Genomic DNA, 19,664 nt, shown 5'->3' with positions numbered 1-19,664 from the left:
AGACATTGATAGAAAAGTAAAGATATAGACTTGTGTTAGTAGGAAACAGGAAATATCTATTCTAGTTCTACTATCAACTATGGGTTTGAATTTAAACGAAAGGCAAACAGACAAAGCAGAGGTAAGATAGATAACACTTTGTGTGATTGAGGGACTAAATCTCCATTTTGGTCTCTAAGATTCACGCGATTACCCATTTTGATCCCCGAAATTCAAAATTACCTATACTGATCCTTCAGATTCAAGTTCGGGCACTAATATGGTCCCTCGACTCTTTTCGGCGATGACTAGACAAATGGAATGTTGAGATGGCACCCTCCCTACCATGTTGGATGATGAGTAAACAACTTCGTTTACCCTTGTGAAGGTTACAGAAGGCTTAGAGAAGGGGGTTGAATCTATGGGCTTCTTTTTCTTTGATTCACAAATCCTTTGTCACTCAACTTAAAATTGATTTCAGTTTGAACTGTACAGTGAAAAATTTAAGAGACAATTTCTTTTTGTCTCATAAATATAAGAAAACAGAACAGAGAGAGAAAGGAAGAAGTTGACACAGTCATGTATCCTGGTTCAGTTGCCTTGTGCAATGCAACCTACATCCAGTCTTCACCATAATATTGGTGGAATTTTTACTATAGTCAAAGTATTACATACACCAATTTCCTAGGGTTCACATAATCCTATATGGGCTCCCAAGTTTCTTCCTAAACTTGACTTGGTTATGCTAATACCTAAACTCTTTATACTAAGTGCTTACCCAACTAGCAAGGGGTACTTCACAGGTACTTGACACAAGACAGAAAATTACAACCAAAGGAAATCAGAATCCACTCTTGACTTTTCTCTCAAGTGTTTCACTCAACTTTTTTACTCTTAGGTTTTTTCTCAATGTCTTTCTCTTAGTCTTTTACCTCTCAAAGAAAATACAGAAAGACATACATTGAAACTGAAATACAAACTGTAAAACATGAAGGAGATTGATGCATAACAGGTTAAACACTATGAACCGAACCCAACAACATATCTCAGGACTTCATTATTCATCTTGGCGGAGTGTTCCCTTTAGTGTAGGTGCAATGCTTCCAAGACTTCTAACTTAGTAGTGAGATCTCACATTCAGCTCTCTATTCGGATTCTCTCTCCTTGCTTGACTCAGAAACAATTTTTTTCTTTTTGTACCTCTTGCAGAGTCACCCTTTTGGATTTCTTCTAAGTAAACTCTTTGAACTGTGTGCTTCCTAAGCTTGTCATCTCACTTTCTTCAATTAATCCCCAAATTAAAAATTTTAAAGTTGGTTCTTTTGCTTGACCGAAGACCTCAGAGCAGCAAACAGAAATTTTTTAGTGGTAAACCCAAATCCAAACCCTTGAGATAAGGAGGGTGCCATCTTAGCACTCTATTTGCCTAATCATCGCCGGAAAGAGTCAAAGGACCATATTAGTGTCCAGACTTGAATCTAGAGGACTAGTATAGATAATTTTAAATTTTGGAGACCAAATTGAGTAATCGCATGAATCTCAATGACCAAAATGAGGGATTTGGTCGTGATTGAGGGTAACATTTTGTGTGATTGAGGGAGATATTGAGTAAAAGAGCTTGGAAAGTACTAGGTTATTGCATCTTTCCCAAGATGAAGAGAGGGGAACATCTGTAGGAGGAGTTGGAATTGAGTCTATCAAAAAGTTATATTTGTTCTTAGATATTATGGCCATGGTGAAAGCACGTGACTAGGAATGGTAGTTGTTTGCAGTGAGTACTGGAGAAATAAGAATTGATGTAGGACTCTCACTTGGATATATATAACAAGGACTGTTTGAATTTTGAGAAGAATTTGGAGTGTTATCATCCATTGTGAAAACTTTGGTACTGAGATTTGAGGTTTTCACCATTAGTGCGTATCAATAGAAAGTGTTCTGATACCATAACAAAAAAACAGAGATAATATTAAAGAAAATAAAAAATATGTATTAAAGTTGTTTTACATGATACAAGAATCACCTTATTTATAGGGATATTACTAATTATCTTTTTAAATATTCATCTACTAATTACTAACTCTCAACTACATAAGAAAATAAAGAAAGCATATGCTAAGATAAAATGGGATAAGAATGAAGAGAAATTTTAGTTTGTGGAATATAAGGGGTTTAGGGGGTGTTGGAAAGTGGAAAATGGTAAAAATTTTAAGAGTAAAAATAATGTGAATATATTAGGATTGATAGAGACAAAGAAGGAGGTGATTTCTGAGTTTGATGTAGTGCAATTTTGGGGTAATGATGCGGTGAGTTTGGAATTTGTGGGATCGGAAGGTGCTTCTGGAGGTTTATTAATAATGTGGGATGTTATGATGCTTAGGTTGAGTAATTGTTACAAAGGGGAGAGATGGTTGTGTATAGAAGGGGAATTGACAAACAATAATTTTATTTGTGCTGTTTGCTTGGTGTAAGGTGCGCATACAAGGGAAGAGAAGTTTGCAGTGTGGGAATAGTTGAGTTTTTTATCGGAAATATATCAGGTTCCTCTTTGCTATATGGGTGTCTTCAATGAGGTTGTGCAGTTAGAAGAAAGAAAAGGTGCTAGTGTGTTAACAGCTTATAGAACTGGTGGATATAGAGCTGAATGATCGTAAGTTTACGTAGTTCATGGGGTCAATCGTGCAGTCAAATTAATAGAATATTGGTGAGTTTGGTTTCATTGTTATCATTTGGAGCACTTGGTTGAAAAGGAATGACAGAATTTTTAGGAATCAAGAATCAGGTGTTGCAGGAGTAGTTAACAGGTCGATTAAGAGTTACAAAGAGTGGAGTGATATTTGATCTTTTGGGTTGTTGACGGATTTTGCCGAAGATGATTAGGAATTAATTTATTTTATCTGTTTAGTACTTTTCTGTTGAGATGTTGATGCTCCACCTTATTGTGTTGAGCTTTTTATTTCAAAAAAAAAAAGAATGAAGAGAAGGTTTGGTAAAGTATTTTGAGTTTCTTTATCATCTCTTTATTATTTGGTTGTGCTTTGACTCATTTAATAATAGTATAATTGTTTTAGTATCTAGAATCTTAAATATGACAAGATTCTTGGATTTTTTATTTAAATAAATTAAATAAATATTTTATTTATTGAAATAAAAAATTATAAAAATTATCACGAAATTACATTTTTTATTCTTATCTCGTTTACCGTGTAAACGAGATATATGTATTTATAAATATAAAAATATAATTTTTAAAAATAATAAAAAATATTAATAATTTAAATTGGACCAAATTATTAAAAATGGAGCGTTCCAAAAAGATGAACAATTGGTCATTTAAAATCAATATATTATTTTCTTAGAAACCAATCCATTTAAACTAATAATAAAAAATTTACTATTAACTTGCTTTCTTTTTAAGTATATTTTATTAATAAAATATACGTTAAAATTTAGTTCCTAAATTAATTACGGAATATTTGTATATATTTATACATATAATAATTAAATTGTCGTAATAAAATAAAAAATCGTAATAAATAAATAATCTAAATTGCTTATAATAATATTATAATGATTTTTTTATGAAATATTAAATATATATTTTTCTATAGAATGAGTAGTAATTGGTTTTATTATTGGCATTGTAACGTATTATTTTGTGAAATTGATTGTTTTATTATGAAAAAAAATAGACATGATCGCATGAAGGAGATGTTGCGTTAAAAGAGGGAGGTGTAATAAAGTGATTGAGTTGAGTCAGTTACAAATTTATAATAAAACAGCAAAACAGCTTCAGAAATTTCGATATAGCCTAAAAATTCGATTTATTTTTTTATGTATTATTTTTATTATTATTTTAAATGGGCGATTTCAAATTACGGAATACTACTAATCACTTATTAATTAGTTAGATAAAATTGCTTATTTTTCTATTAATTTAAAACCACTCATTTTTTTTATTATTTGAAACCGTCTATCTTCTCTATTATGTGAAACGTTTTATTTTTAAGAATTTGACTTAATTTAAATTATTAATATTTTTTATTATTTTTAAAAATTATATTTTTATATTTACAAATACATATATTTTATTTACACAGTAACCGAGATAATTATATAAATATATTTTAAATTTTACCTATCTCACGAGATATATTTATAATTATTTCGTTTACTTAAACGATATAAAATTGAAAAACGTATTTTCGTAATAATTTTTATGATTATTTATTTTAATAAATAAAATATTTATTTAATTTATTTAAATAAAATATTTTAAGATTATCATTCTATTTTTTATCTTTAAAATGACAAAAATACTTTCTTAAACACGTATCAAAATACTTCAACAGATTCAAGTGACTTGACTTGGGCTGATTTTTTAACATATGATGCAGCGTTTGGTGTAACGCCCGGTTATGGACATGGGAGGTGTTTAACAGAGTTATGACGGCGGTTAGTTGACGGACTGAAATCGGACGGTGCGATTTCGTTCAGGCGTCAGGGGGCACAAATCGGACCATCCGATTTGTGCGTGGTGTGATCTCGTGCATGGTAATCGGACCGTGCGATTTCAGGCGTGGGGAGATTTTTGTTTTTTGGCCCAAAGAAATCGGACCGACCGATTTTTGGCCTGATTCAAAAAGAGCCTCAAATCGGACCCAGCGATTTCTGGGTTTCAAAAATTTTTGGGCGGGCTTTTTAGTAATCGGACTGTCCGATTTTTTTGATAAAAAAATTTCGAAAGAGGATGCAAGCGGTCGGACGGTCCGATTTGAATGTCATATATATACATATGGTCGTTCGCAGACTGAGCATCTCATTTCATTTTCTTCTTCTCCGGTGTGACTGTGTATCTAAACTTCTTATCTCCGGATCTCTTCTTTTAGTTTGTAGATCTGCTCTTTTCTATTCTCATGGATGATAGAGTAAGATTAAAAGTGTATTATCATGGCCAAATTTTATTACAAACATCAGAAGGAGTTAAGTTTGTGTGTGAAAATCCGTTGGATATTATTATTCCGTTCACACTTTCATTTGAAGAATTAAAAGATGTCATTTCTGAGAAGATAGATTCTCAAATATCTAGTAGAGTGTCGTGTGTTCTGTACAGATATCCTGTACCTGTCTTTGGCGGGTTCGTGCAATTTCAAACGAAATACGTGACCGACGAAGCGAGCATGCAAGAAATGTTTTCAGTGTATCTTGAAAGTCGGTCGCGAATATCATTCATCGAACTGTATGTCGAGTTCGAGCAATCTGCAGTGGACCGAGACATTGAATTGGAAGATTACAACAGTGATAGTGAAGAAGAGTTCGAAAGTAATTACGAGGTTGTTGATCCGGGTGCAGACGAAGATCAAGCTGACGAGGCTATGGTGGCAGATGTGGCAGATGTGGCAAATGCACTAGCAAACCAGCAGCCTTTTGTGGAGCCGAGTTTCATGCGGTCGTTGGATTTGGAGGCTATGCATGCGCCGGAGTTTCCTCAATATGTAAATGCAGGTGAGCCATCAATTTAAATTAAGATTTGTTATAGTATGATTTGAGCATGAGGTTTGAGTTTATGAGAAACAGTAGAGACAACGGTAAATAGGACAAATATAGCATGTAATAAGTTAGTCCTCTGTTTAGTAAGTCAGCCGGACCTGGCGGTTCAGCCGGACCGACCGGTTCAACCCGACCGACCGGTTCAACCGAACCGACCGGTTCAGACGGTCCGACCGGTTCAGACGGACCCACCTGTTCAGAAGGGCCGATCGGTTCAGACGGACTGACCGGTCCAGCAGGGCCGATCGGTGCAGCCGGACTTACCGGTTCAGCTGGACCGACTGGTTCAGCCGGACCGACCGGTCCAGACGGATTGACCGGTTCAGCCGGGCCGACCAGTTCAGCCGGAGGAACGACATCGTTCTGTGATTATTAGTTTATTAGATTATCACTTCTGACAACTCTAAAATTTGTGATGTCATTGCAGCAGAGCTTCCGCTTATGCCAGATGGCGAGTTTACTGTGGGAATGGAGTTCAGTTCTAGGGAGGCAGTAATTAAGGCGATGAAAGACTATACAATCCGCAGAGGTGTAGATTATCGGGTGTATGAGTCAGAACCGACGACATTCTATGCTAAATGCACCCAGTATGGTGCAGGATGTGATTGGCTGATCAGGGTGACCAAAATGTCCAGAAAGTTCTGCTGGGAGATAAGGAGGTACAATGGAAGTCACACCTGTACTAGGGCCACCATTTCTCAAGATCATGCGAAGCTGGATTCCAACACAGTTGCGGAAGCAATAAAGCCATTGGTAGAAGTTGACCCGTCTATAAGGGTGAAGTCAGTGATTGCGGAAGTACAGGCAAAGTTTAACTACACCATAAGTTATCGCAAAGCATGGTTGGCAAAACAGAAGGCAGTGGAGTCAATTTTCGGTGGGTGGGAAGCTTCTTACGAAGCCTTGCCGATATGGTTTGAGGCTATGTGTCACAAGGAGCCATCCGCAGTCGTTCATTTTGAAACGATGCCTGCGTATCAGGGAGATGACTTGGTTCCTAATATTCGTGTACTACACCGAGTCTTCTGGAGTTATTACCCTTGTATTAGAGCATTCAGACATTGCAAGCCAATAGTGCAGGTAGACGGAACTCATCTGTATGGAAAGTACAAGGGTTGTTTGTTGGTTGCAGTCTCACAGGATGGCAACAACAACATAGTGCCGATTGCATTTGCGATAGTTGAGGGAGAGACATCTGAGGCTTGGCACTTTTTTCTGAGTAACCTCAGACAGCATGTTGTGACACGTGATGGTGTCGGCCTTATCTTCGATCGGCACGATTCCATTAGAGCTGCTATTGCTCGTAGTAATGGAGCTTGGTCTCCTCCAAGAGCATTCCATATGTTCTGTATCAGACACATAGAGTCCAACTTTCTCAGGAAATTCAAGGCTCCGTATCTGCAGAAACTAATCGTCAACATCGGTATGGTAGTTATGATTACATTTACTCCTGAACTCAGTTATTATGATGAGCTTTTTTTAAACGTGGGGTTTTTTTGATTTGACAGGATACTCGCGAACAGTTCGCGAGTATGAGACACGTTATCAGCGTTTACGCGAGCGGGGTGAGGCTTATACCGACTGGTTGGATCGGATTCCGCGTGAGCAGTATGCGTTAGCGTTTGATGGGGGATATCGATGGGGTCACATGACAACGAATCTAGTGGAATGCATCAACTCGGTTCTGAAAGGGGCTCGCAATCTTCCAGTCACGGCACTTGTTAAGGCAACGTTTTACAGGCTTAATGAGTTGTTCACCCGGAAAAGAGCCGAGGCCGAGGCTCGAATTAACGCAGGTCATGTGTTCTCTGAGCTTGTAACCTCCAAATTGCATGCGAATCAGCGGGCAGCAGGTAACATCCAAGTTAGTTGCTTTGACCGACAGAACGAGGTATTCGAAGTGCGTGAGTTTCCCAGTGGGGTGGAGTATGTCGTGGATCTCCGTCGTCAACGGTGTGACTGTGGTGAATTTCAAGTGGACCGGGTTCCGTGTCGACATGTGTTTGCTTGTTGTGCAAACCAACGACTGGATTGGCAACTGTATGTACATGATGTCTACAAGATGGACCAGGTTCGACGAGTGTATAGGGCTAGGTTTAGGCCCCTCGGGAATCCCACAACATGGCCTGTTTATCATGGACCTCGATTCGTAGGTAATCCATTCCTTAGACGGGTCTCTAAAGGTCGGCCAAGGATGACCCGTTTCTTGAATGAGATGGATACTCGGATGTTGCGTGCTCCTAGGCGATGTAAGCAGTGCGGGGCCGAGGGCCACAGTCGTAGTAGATGTCGTCAACGTGGTGGTGCAGGTAATCCGGGTGCGACAACCCAATAGGATTCCAGTTTTAGTGTGACTTTCAATATTTTATGTATGGTATGACTTTCATATGTGACCTTATTGTATGACTTTGATATGTGACCTTATTGTATGACTTTCATATGTGAACTTACTGTGAGTCCAACACCTGAAGCATAAATAAGTCATCCAACACATAATAAACAAGTCCACTGAATGCACAAGTCCAAGCTGATTCTCTTCCGTGCTGATTCTCCTGTTGATTCTTGTTGATTCTCCTGGTTAATCATAGGATCACCGTGCTGATTCTCTTCCGGTCCGAGCTGTGACAGATGCAAGTGGTCACTATATGTACGCCGGTACCAATGCAAGTAGATATCTAACTGATTCTGTGATGGCACCGTGTCTTGAACAAGAACATGACTAAACCGGTTCATCCAATGCATGACCCAGGCTGAGTGGGTTCCAGACCAATCTTGATTCTTCGGACCTGTTAGAACTTGGCCGTGTGCTTCACCTAGGTCACACTCTTGAGGAGGAACGCCTTGAGTCAAGCCAAATTGCCTCCTCACCCTATCAGATGCATGCCACTCAATACATTCAAAGGATATAAGCGGAACTGTGGCACTCCAAATAGCCGAATGCTGACGGATGTCAGCAGGAATCACGTCTGGATCGGTCCGACCTATTGCATAAGGCTCCCAAACAAACTGCACACATTATGCACGTAACCAAGGATTACACAATGAATAATAACACGGCTAATTGAAAACAACTACGTATTTATTACAACAAACCTTTCCTTCTTGCAGAGCATCCAGGTTTCCCCTCAGGTGCTCGAGTTTCCTCAATCTGTAAGGCCAATTCTCACGTTCCCAGTTATGCCACCTAACATCATGCACTTCGTTAATTTACATTTATCAATTCCATTTAAGATACACTATTATAAAGCGTTTAGTAATTAAATTTACCTATTTGCAATCGGAAAGATTCGAGGATTGCTAGGAATCGGCGCAAGGAACGGTAGGCGGATCCAAGCCCAGGCAAGCAAGAGTGTCAACGGACCATCAATCTCCTTACAGTCGACACGAGTTGCCCTACACAACGCTCTGTACAGGTGTGCCAGGCAAGCCGAACCCCAACTAAACTGTATTATCCCGGCAAAGTTACGGAGTAATGGGAGAAACTTCCAGTGCACCCCTGCTCCAGACTTATCTCCAAATATTACGGTCCCAAACAATAACATTATGTGGCACTTCACGTACCTCTGAATCTGGATATCATCAGCCAACACTAACCGATCCTTCAATGCTCGAAACCACGTCAACTTGATGAAACTTCCCCTACAGTCTGCCTGCCTAGGTGCAACACCAAACTGATCCAAGCATTCAGCCTCTAACGCCTCATAACTACTCAGTGTCGGTCCCGTAACTGGCAAACCATTCGTCGGAAGACCATAAATTAACGCCACATCCTCTAGTGTCACAGCACACTCACCAACCGGAAAATGGAAGGTGTGAGTCTCGGGGCGCCATCTCTCAATCAGAGCATTAACCAATGCAGCCTGACATTGGACAACTCCAATCTGTGAAACATAATAAAATCCGGTGTCCCGTAAAAACCCCTCCACTATTGGATTGTACCGATCCGGCGGCATGTAGTGGTCACATTGCAACATTCTAGATCCCTAAACAAATACAATAATATTAATAAATTAACAAATTAAACTTAAAAGAATCGAACTTTCATTATCAAATAATCAGCTACACATAAAAATCAATAAATATATTAATAACAACAATATTACAATACTTTATACAAATAACTATTATATTATCCACTAATACTCAATTAACTAACCACTCTATTTTATTCTATTCTAACAGCAAACATACAATAATAAATCAATCACTAATCCTTCATTAATTATTTATATTAAACCTATAACATAAATAATAATTAAACAATTTTTAATTCATAATATTTATTTACAAACCACTACTAATAATAAAATATGAAGTAACTACAGATAAATTATTTATTACTAACAATTAAAACTACTTAACTTATTCATATTCACATACACGTACAGCACAGTACATTAGCACTACTATGTGTGTTCTATTTCTACTGATAGTTAAATTAAACGCTACTAGCAGTAATAATTATTATTATTACAATAAGCGTTATAACAATTAATATTAACATTACTTATTCTATTTATTTATCATACATCCAAGATTTTATAATAACCGTATTATTATTGGTAACAATATTATTATTGTAATTATTCTATTAATAACAATAATTAATTTATAATTAATTTATTATTATAATGTAATCTCTGAATAATCTCTAATATTATTTTAATTAAACTCAAATATCTAAATATTATTACTCCACTAATTCCTAACTAACATTATCATTATAATAAACTATTACTAATCTCTAACATTATAACTATTATTTTAACTAAAAAAAAATTTTGGATTAAAAACTTACATAATTAGGATGATCAAGATAATTAGCAATATGGAGCTCTGGACGATTCACATCTTTTATTTTTCTTCTTTTAGGCATTCTGTGTGGTCCAATTTTTTTGAGCTGAAGCCTTCAACAATGGAGTACACTACGGCTTGAGGCTTGGGGGTGGGGTATATGGGAGAAGAGAAATGGAACAAACTGAAAGTGAAATGGGAAAGGGAAAGTGAAACTGGTTTAAGGGAGCTCGGATGGTTGGGATTTGATCTTCGTTCTGGACCAACGTGCATGTGCGACACGTGGCTAGGGGGGCGCAAATCGGACCGTCCGATTTGCGTACCTTCCCAGCCTAAAATCGGACCATCCGATTTCAGTCCCTCAAAACGGACCGTCCGATTTCTTCGATCCTAGCCGTCACACTCCGGTAATGCACCATGCAGTCCCATATCGTTGTTATACACCACTTCTCTCCCAATATTAAAAATAAAAAAGTGCTTGACTTGGCATGGTGAAAACATAAATGACTTGGTCAAAGAAGATAAAATCACTTGAAGGATCTATTTGAATAATATTATTCAATAATATGGTAATGAATTTAATTTGAAATAAATGTTCAAACGTTTAATAGTGTAGATAGATTAATAAAAATAACCGATTTTCAAAACTCAATTCAAACATTCATTTAAATTAATTAAAGGTAGGAAATTGACAATTCCCTTGATTGGATTTAATTCCTTGGAAATTCTTAAAAGATATTCGATTTGTTTGGACGTCGTTGAAAAAAGATTTTTTTTAGCGTGTTAAACAAATTTTAGTAGTAAAAATAAAAATATTAGAAAAATTAAAAAAAAAATATCTTTTTTGAGAAGTTACAATTTAAAATTTGTTTGGATAAATTTAAAAAAAAAAAGATCTTTTTTTGAATTATCTTTTTTTAAAAGATCTTATAGAAAAGTAAAAATAATTTTATGTTTGGATATCTTTTTATTTATCAATTATATTTGGGTATAACAATATAAAAGTACTTTTTTATTTATTTATTACATGAAAAACATATTTTTTTAAGGAAAAAAGATCTTTTAAAAAAAGATGTAAATTACAACTTCTCAAAAAAAAATTTTTTTTATTTTTCTAGTGCTTTTACTTTTATTATTAGAAATTTGCCAAACACACTAAAAAATAAAAAAAAAATCTTTTTTCAAGATCTTTTTTTATCAAAATAATGGCGCCCAAACAAGCACTTATAACTTTTTTTAAAAGATTTTTTTCCTTAAAAAAATATGTTTTTCATGTAATAAATAAAGAAAAAAGTACTTTTATATTGTTATACCTAAACATAATTGATAAATAAAAAAAATTTACTATATCCAAATATAAAATTACTTTTACTTTTTTATAAGATCTTTTAAAAAAAGATAACTTAAAAGAGATTTTTTCTTAGAAATTTACCCAAACAAACTCATTATAGTATATACTATATAGTACTTTTCAGTTTCCAAATAAAAGAAAACGAAAGCATGAATAATATATGAGAAAAGAATAAATAGGTCCTTGATTGTTTTATTCGTAGATATTTAAATTTTTAAGAATTTGAAAATATATTTAAGTCTCTAACTTTTTCAAAACCTAGACATATTAATCCCTCATATTCATTTGGGTCTGTTAGACTCAACGGAAAAATCAAACGTGAGTCTCTTGTACTGACCTGATTGATATGAATGCACACGTGAAAGAATTTTTAAAATTGGACAAATTAGACTCAGGAACCGATATGTCCATATTTTAAAAATATGATAAACTTAAATATATTTTTAAATTTTCAAAGACTTAAATATCTACGAAACAAAAAATTAGGATCAATTGATCCTTTTCTCAGAATATATATATATATATATATATATATATATATATATATTATTGTAGGTGAATTATATGCCGTAAAAATAAAACTTTTTTTACATATGAAAAAATTATCGTAGCATAAGTTTAAGAGTGACACTTATCTATTGCTATTATTACTTTATTCAGATCTAGCAGATAAATTCATTAAGTTCAGATTTTGTCTTTTCTAATTAAACACATTGATTCTAATAAAATGTTAATTACATGTATATTTTTGTTGCATTGGGCCAATGAAAAGCAATAACTTTTAAGCTGTAGTGGATAGCTATTAAAAGAACATAATTTTATTGTGTTTACTTTATCAATAAAATTTATTAGTTTTTATTAAATATTCTAAATACGTGATAAAAAATGTTAAATACTATAAACAATAAATATTAAAAAATAAATATTTAAATTCAAAATTTAGTTTTTAAATTATTGTGTATAATATTGAATTTTTTTGACATTTTGCATAAAAAACTAATAAGTGTTATGTTTTATTTTGTGAGAATAACTTTAAAAATTTTTGTCATTTGATTTATGAATTGCTGCTTTTTTTTATATGGAATTATTGTTGTATTATTTTCGGAGAAGTGGTATATTTTAATTTAGTATAGAAATTAAAATTCACAAATAGGAGGATTGATTTTGTGTAAGTTCACAAATCAGAGGGTCGGAATTAGTCCATAAATTATTTATTTTTTTCAAATTAATCTATAATATTTGGATTTATAGTATGAATGATAATTTATTTAAAATTATAAATATAACAACAAAATTAAATTTGAAAAGATGAGAAAAAAAATAAAATTAGAGTCTGTAACATAACTAAAATTATTTGGTGTGTATGAATATTTTTTAAAATGTTCAATATTTAAAATTATTTGGTACGTATGAATATTTATTTATTTATGTTCCAGTTTTGCGTATGAATATTTTTTTATCTTTTAAATTTGACTTTGTTGTTATATTTGTAATTTTAAATAAATTATCATTTTACTATAAATCAAAATATTATAAATTAATTTTAAAAAATAAATAATTTGTGGACTAAAAATTTTTTTTAATTAATTCATAAATCAAATGACAATTTTTTTTATAGCTACTCTTACAAAATAAAAATAACACCTATTAATCTTTTATGTAAAATATAAAAAAAATATAGTATTATACACAATAATTTGGAGACTAAATTTTAAATGTTTATTTTTTTTAATATTTATTATTTGTAGTATTTAACATTATTTATGGCATATTTAGAATATTTAATAAAAATAAATTTTATTGATAAAGTAAACACAATAACATATGTTTCTTTAATAGCAATCTATTACAGGTCAAAAATTAATGTTTTTCATTGACCCAATACAACAAAAACTTACCTGTAATTAACGTTTCATTAATTAGAATCAATGTGTTTAATTAGAAAAGACAAAATCTGAACTTCATGTATTTGTCTATTAGATTTGAACAAAACAACAATAACAAGAAATAAGTGTCACTCTTAAACCCATACCACGTTAGCTTTCTCATGTGTAAAAAAAAAATTATTTCTACACCATAAAATTCACCATTATTGTAAGCTTCATCAAAGACCTGCCATTAATTAACAATTTCTGCTACAATAGGATGGATAGTAAACTGAATTTGACAATTTTTTGTTACAACAGTATTGTAACAGCTATGTTGATCCATGTAACCCCACAACAAATCAAGCCTTGTTCTAGTTTGTATATGAGCTCACATGAAAACCATTAATCAACTGCCACTGGCTGCATCTTTGCAGCTTCATCACGAAGCTCTTGGAACAGCACAGACGAAAGGTATCGTTCGCCAAAACTTGGATGGACAGTCTGAAATTCAAGAAATCAGTCATCAACATCCTATAATACATCAACACTCTGACATGAACACGACACGAGATACGCAGACACGCGAATTTAAAATTCTTATAAGACACGGCATATATATAAAATATAAAGTATTTTTTAGATAAATTAAAATGATATTTTAGTATTTTATTGATATTAAAATATAAATTAATTTTTAAATTATTTTTAATATATTTTTAACTATATAAAGTATTTAAATATATTTTGTTTTAATCCTTAATAATATATACTATTTCTAAACTCATTTCAAGAATACATGTTAAGAATAAGACTGGACACACTCTGATATGTGATGATATTTAGGTGTGTCCAACCGGGTCCGAAAAAGAATTTTTTAATTTTTATTAAGACACGGTTAGACACAAAAGACACGCGTGTCGGACGAATATCGATGTGTGTCGTGTTCAAAATGTGTCCGACATAAGGACACCACAAATAAAAAAAAAAAAAGTGTCCGTGCTTCATAGTCAACAACCAATACATACAAGTTTGCTGCCTAAAATCGTGGTGCTAAGCATTTTTAACCACTATATTAATGTCTCTTGTGATGGCACATTAATCAAGCTCTCTTAATGTTATTATAGTTTTAAAGGAAAATTTCATTACCACAATAAGTTTGCCTTTGTTCTCAGGCATACTAGCCAATCTTAGAGCTGCAACTGTATTAGCTCCGGATGAAATACCAACCTGCAAATAATTAGGAACAATAAAAAAAGAAGTTAGAAAATCAGTTACGGTTATTTAAAGAAAAGATGAATGTCTTGGACTGAACAAAATGGTTGAATGAATAAAGTTTGAAACATGTCATTGATTCTAATTCCATGAAGTATGATAAAATGTCATTTGAAAAAGTTACCATGAGTCCTTCCTTCAAGGCCAGCACCCTGGCCATGTTGACTGCATCTTCACTGCTAACCTACCACACATGTTTCAAATGACAGTTAGGAGAAGCATAATATTTTCAAGTTAGGTGAGCAAATTAAAGCAGTGTTTTTCCATTTACCTCAAGAACTTTCTCCATTACATCCATGTCCAATATGTCTGGTTTGAATCCGACCCCATTGCCAGTAATATGATGTGGACCTATATAGAGGAACAATATCAAAGTTAGTGATTCCATAGATTTGAAAAAAGAAACAATAATAGATAAAGATTTCCCAACATCCTTTTAGATCCTAATTTTGATTATTTTTTACATTTACATTAGTTCATCACTACAATGCTAGAAATCACAATTAAGTATTGAGTATTGACATTGAACTCAACTCCTTATGAAGAAAGATGACTACTCGCATAAATGGTTTGACATGTATCTGTGAACATCTTAGCTATCATCGTCACATGAAAACATCTTCATGTAAGCAATCACCACGAAAAAAAATAGGTACGAAATCGTCACTGAGAAAAAGAATACTGAAGAAAAAAGAGCATGATCTTTACCAGGTTTACCACCATTTAGGATATTGCTTTCAGCTGGCTCCACTCCATATATCTATGCAGTGAAAAACATTTCCAAAAATTTAATGAGCTTATCTAACAAACAGAACAATGTTCAATTTGTAGTTTGAACTGTGAACTGAGAACTAAGAACATCACCTTAACATTAGGATTTTTGGATTTAAGATATTGTCCAACACCAGAGACAGTGCCTCCACTACCTATTCCCATAACAAATATGTCGACTTGTCCATTCGTATCCTCCCATATCTCAGGACCTGTGGTCTCAAAATGCACCTGATTCCCAGTTTCTAAGTCAGTTATACTCAAACTCACTATTACAAATAATGCCAAGGACTTCAGAACTATCCAACATTAAATTTGAGAGCAACCAAGCATAGCATTATGCAACTTTTCCTAAGTAAGATTCTGCTTTTTATCGAATTGATTCTAGGTAGAACTGATTCTGAAGTAAAGTAATTTATGTTTGGTAGTTCCTCTATGAGTGATTCTTACAGGAAGCAATTTTTTTTACCTATCCCATGATCAGATTCTTAAAGCGAAAAACAGACATCCTTAAAAACAAAAAAGGATTCTAATTTTGAAGTACCTTGGTATTGGCAGGATTTGAAAACTGTTGCAGCATGAAAGCATTTGGCGTTTGTTCAAGAAGATCATAAGCCTTCTTTACCGTTCCCCCCATTCCTTTGGTTGGATCAGTTAGGATCAGATCGGCTCCGAAAGCTCTCATTGTCACCCTTCTCTCCAAGCTTGTGTAAGAGGGCATGGTCAATACCATCTTGTATCCTTTCATAGCAGCCATAAATGCCATGCTGATACCCATATTCCCAGATGTAGGCTCAATCAAAGTTGTCTACACCATAAAATCAATGTTGTCTACATGTGAATATTCAACTAGGCAGATTCAATAACGATATTATTCCTTCTGTTTCAAAATAACTGTCATGTTTGTCGAAATTAACAGTTATTCTTGTAATGGGGTAGCATCTTTCTAAAACATGTTCCTAAATCCTAATTTTTGAACAAAGAAAACGTTTAGACTTTTTTAATGTTTTCAAAACATTGAATGCATGCCAACATTTTTTTGTTTAGAAATCAGGAGAATAATTGGGATAAATTTTAGAGGCTATACCATTGATTAAGGGAAATTGAAGTCCAAAATCAAATTCAGCTAACCTTTTCAGGGGATATCAGATTCTTTTTCTCAGCATCTTCAATCATTGCAAGTGCTGGCCTGTAGGAAAAAAAGAAGACATGGGTTGTTTCTGATTACTGTTAACTTGTTAAGAATGACATAGAACATGATTAAATTGAAAATAGAGACAACAAAAAAATATAAATAAAAAGAAAAAAAGGGTCAACTAACCTGTCCTTGATGCTGGCAGTAGGCTGCATCATTTCTTGCTTGACAGCAATATATGCCTCACATCCTTCACTCACTTTGTTCAGATAAACAAGTGGGGTTCTCCCAATAAGCTGAAAATTTCATGAATTTTGGAACACTTTTAATGATAATAGTAATAATAATAATCAAATTAATAAACATTATCTATATGACTATATCACATAGCATAGCCTAGTATTCTTCATCATCTACCAAAAACAACACACTAGTTTAGTTAAAAAATATAGATAAAAAATGTTAAAACAAAAAAAGCAGTAAGCAATTTTCCTTCCACCTTTTGAAGGTGAAGAAAGGGGTGGACACGTGGCACGAAATGAAGTGAAATTCGAAGATATATAGATACATATATACATACCTGGGAGACATGTTTCTTGATGTTGGTTCCAGGAAGATCCTTAGGCAAATCTCTGAGTCTCTGAGCAAAAGAAGCAGAGGAAGAAGAACCAGCAGCAGCAGTGCTTGTTGAGAAGAAGAGGTTCCTGATAATGGAATTGTGGTGGCATGGAGCAACACCATATGACCTTTGCTTCAGTAAGGTCCTTAGGGAGGCCATTACTAATCTACTACTAAGAATGTTGAGGTGAAGATGTTCAAAGTGAGCTCCATTCTAATTTCTATGCAACTTTATATTATATACACTTTCAGTTTCTTATTTATTTATTTATTTATTGAATTATTGTCAATTATCAAAATGTCCGGCTCTTTGTGCTAGAGAAAGTTTAGGTTGTAGGGATGCTACGTAACTTAATGGGATTTTTAATAGGTAAACTATTTATAGTACCCAAAAGTTTTGAATGACTACAACAATATTAAAAGAAACGAACAAAAATTTAAAAATATAATAAAAATAATATAATATAATATTAAATATATTTAAAACAAATTATGAGCATCCAAATTTTGATAATTTTTTATTAGAATTATTAGTAGCGAGACATGATTATCATATTTTGTTTTGATTTGTGTGTGTATTTTTTTAAATAGTTATCCAAATAATTTTACAAAAATTCAAATTAAATATACAAATTTTTATTAAATAAAAATTATTTATCACTTATAAAAAAATATATTATCTTTTTTTTGTAGTATTTTAAATTATTCAGAGTCTATTTATCGTTCATATATCTTAAAGATTCTTTTATAAATAATATAAAATTAAAATTATATTATGTTAAGTTGTTAACCTAGTAATATTTTGATATTTGTTTTAGTTATATTTAATTAATATTTTAAAAACTTTTTCAATCATTAGTTTTAGTTATATTAAAAATTTATTATTAACTAATAAATTATTACATATGACAAATTTTGAATCTCAATATTTGTTTAAGCCAACAAAAAATATCATCATTTAAATAACCCAAATTAGTTACTTTTCAATCATTATTGTTCGTCTATTTGTTAAATGAAGGTAGAGAAAATCGAGATTTTACGTGAAATCGAAAAAATAAATAAAAAACGTAAAACGTAAAATCTTAACAAGATTTAAATCGTAAAATCGTCAGACTTAGTACAAATTTCGTAAAATCGATAAATTCATTTAAAATCGTAATATCGGAAGATTTTAAGAGTTAAATAGAGATTCTAGCTACTATGGTTAAATCATAGGTTTCTCTTTAAAATTTTCTTTGCCATCAAATACTATTTGTTATGAACTGTGTTTATATCTATCAACTTGTTTAAAAAATTTTAATCATATATATGGAATTGAATTGAATTTCAGTATTTGGAGTAAATTAATAAAATTATAAAATTAAATTTTAGTGTGTAAAATATTTATTAAATAAATTGAAATTTTATAATGGATATAATTTTTATTTTTTATTAATATAATATCATGTTTAAAAATACTTATTTATTAAATTATATAAAATAATTAAAAAGAGTTGTATTTTTCAATTAAATTTTTTTCAACTAAAATTTGCTTAACTCTTTTAAAAAAACAAAAAAATATTTTACATCCTTAAGTAGTGATCGAAATCTACAATTAATAAAAATGTTGACACAAAAATAAAATAAATTATCTATTAACAACTCATAAATATTTTAATTTAAAGTTTAATAAAAGTAAATTTATGCAACATAAGTATTTGTTTGTCAAAATAAGAAACACATAATATTTCTCAAAGTCTACTTCAAAAAGCACATGAATTTTGTGCGACTATTAAGCATGAAACCAACCTAACTTGTTACATAATATCTTCTTAAACACAACTCTTTTGGATATCTAAAGAAAATATCAATAAAAGTAGAATTCTTAACAAACTACTTAATATAGCATCAAAAAGGTTATGATCTTGTATACCCAAGTTATGAATTGCTTCAAATAGCTTAAAAATCTTCTAACGTTGATGCTTAAATTTTATAGTGATAATAACTTGTGCAATTTCTTTCATTATTGCAAAAAATTTTAATGAATTTTCATCACTTACTTTTTGTTTTTTACTCTTGGAAGATGAAGTATCAGTAACATATGAAGTTGCGGATGGAACTTATGTAGTTGGAGTTGTTGCAACATGGCCATTTTTATATTCAAAAGTATTGAAGCTCTTCAAATGAATTTTATTATTCACTTACATCTTATCAATATCATTAAATATTAATATTCAAATGAAGTACCCAGACATTCGGCTGAAAGGGGGTCCGCGAGGGTTGTCTGATCACTGTCCGTTGATTGTGGAAGGTACAAGATTAAAAGGAGGCCCTAGACCGTTCAGAAGCT

The 19,664-nt window shown here is 32.5% G+C and overlaps 3 protein-coding genes across 3 annotated transcripts; 1 reads left to right on the top strand and 2 right to left on the bottom strand.

Moving 5' to 3' along the window:
• Positions 1-4,892: 4,892 nt before the first annotated feature.
• LOC107637153 (uncharacterized) lies at positions 4,893-7,861 on the top strand. Its single transcript, XM_088484992.1, has 3 exons — positions 4,893-5,481; positions 5,957-6,949; positions 7,035-7,861. Exons 1-3 carry the CDS (start codon positions 4,893-4,895, stop codon positions 7,859-7,861), a joined length of 2,409 nt encoding a protein of 802 aa, XP_088341118.1.
• A 146-nt stretch (positions 7,862-8,007) lies between these two features.
• LOC148569327 (serine/threonine-protein phosphatase 7 long form homolog) lies at positions 8,008-10,447 on the bottom strand. Its single transcript, XM_088484991.1, has 4 exons — positions 10,325-10,447; positions 8,794-9,509; positions 8,602-8,710; positions 8,008-8,532 (listed from the first exon to the last, which is right to left on the bottom strand). The coding sequence occupies exons 1-4, from the start codon at positions 10,400-10,402 to the stop codon at positions 8,008-8,010; spliced, it is 1,428 nt and encodes a 475-aa protein (XP_088341117.1). The 5' UTR covers positions 10,403-10,447.
• Positions 10,448-13,760: 3,313 nt separating this feature from the next.
• On the bottom strand, positions 13,761-17,688 carry LOC107635094 (bifunctional L-3-cyanoalanine synthase/cysteine synthase 1, mitochondrial). Its single transcript, XM_016338468.3, has 10 exons — positions 17,298-17,688; positions 16,904-17,013; positions 16,714-16,771; positions 16,127-16,390; positions 15,676-15,813; positions 15,520-15,571; positions 15,083-15,162; positions 14,936-14,995; positions 14,686-14,766; positions 13,761-14,040 (listed from the first exon to the last, which is right to left on the bottom strand). Exons 1-10 carry the CDS (start codon positions 17,493-17,495, stop codon positions 13,942-13,944), a joined length of 1,140 nt encoding a protein of 379 aa, XP_016193954.1. The 5' UTR covers positions 17,496-17,688; the 3' UTR covers positions 13,761-13,941.
• Between the last annotated feature and the right edge of the window lie 1,976 nt (positions 17,689-19,664).

The sequence above is a fragment of the Arachis ipaensis genome, chromosome B4, assembly GCF_059453495.1.
Source record: "Arachis ipaensis isolate K30076 ecotype BB chromosome B4, ASM5945349v1, whole genome shotgun sequence".
Classification (NCBI taxonomy): domain Eukaryota; kingdom Viridiplantae; phylum Streptophyta; class Magnoliopsida; order Fabales; family Fabaceae; genus Arachis; species Arachis ipaensis.
This window is presented reverse-complemented; position numbering and strand designations above follow the sequence as displayed.

Bases quoted from the DNA above. Each gene is read 5' to 3' on its own strand.
- LOC107635094 (XM_016338468.3), bottom strand. From the start codon at position 17,495: ATGGCCTCCCTAAGGACCTTACTGAAGCAAAGGTCATATGGTGTTGCT. The intron at 14,996-15,082 runs GTAAATGGAAAA...CATGTGTGGTAG, and splicing joins TAATGGAGAAAGTTCTTGAG to GTTAGCAGTGAAGATGCAGT. The intron at 14,767-14,935 runs GTAACTTTTTCA...AATTATTTGCAG, and splicing joins CCTTGAAGGAAGGACTCATG to GTTGGTATTTCATCCGGAGC.
- LOC107637153 (XM_088484992.1), top strand. From the start codon at position 4,893: ATGGATGATAGAGTAAGATTAAAAGTGTATTATCATGGCCAAATTTTA. The intron at 5,482-5,956 runs GTGAGCCATCAA...TCATTGCAGCAG, and splicing joins TCCTCAATATGTAAATGCAG to AGCTTCCGCTTATGCCAGAT. The intron at 6,950-7,034 runs GTATGGTAGTTA...TTGATTTGACAG, and splicing joins GAAACTAATCGTCAACATCG to GATACTCGCGAACAGTTCGC.
- LOC148569327 (XM_088484991.1), bottom strand. From the start codon at position 10,402: ATGCCTAAAAGAAGAAAAATAAAAGATGTGAATCGTCCAGAGCTCCAT. The intron at 8,711-8,793 runs GTAAATTTAATT...GCATGATGTTAG, and splicing joins ATCTTTCCGATTGCAAATAG to GTGGCATAACTGGGAACGTG. The intron at 8,533-8,601 runs GTAGTTGTTTTC...TAATGTGTGCAG, and splicing joins AGGTTTGTTGTAATAAATAC to TTTGTTTGGGAGCCTTATGC.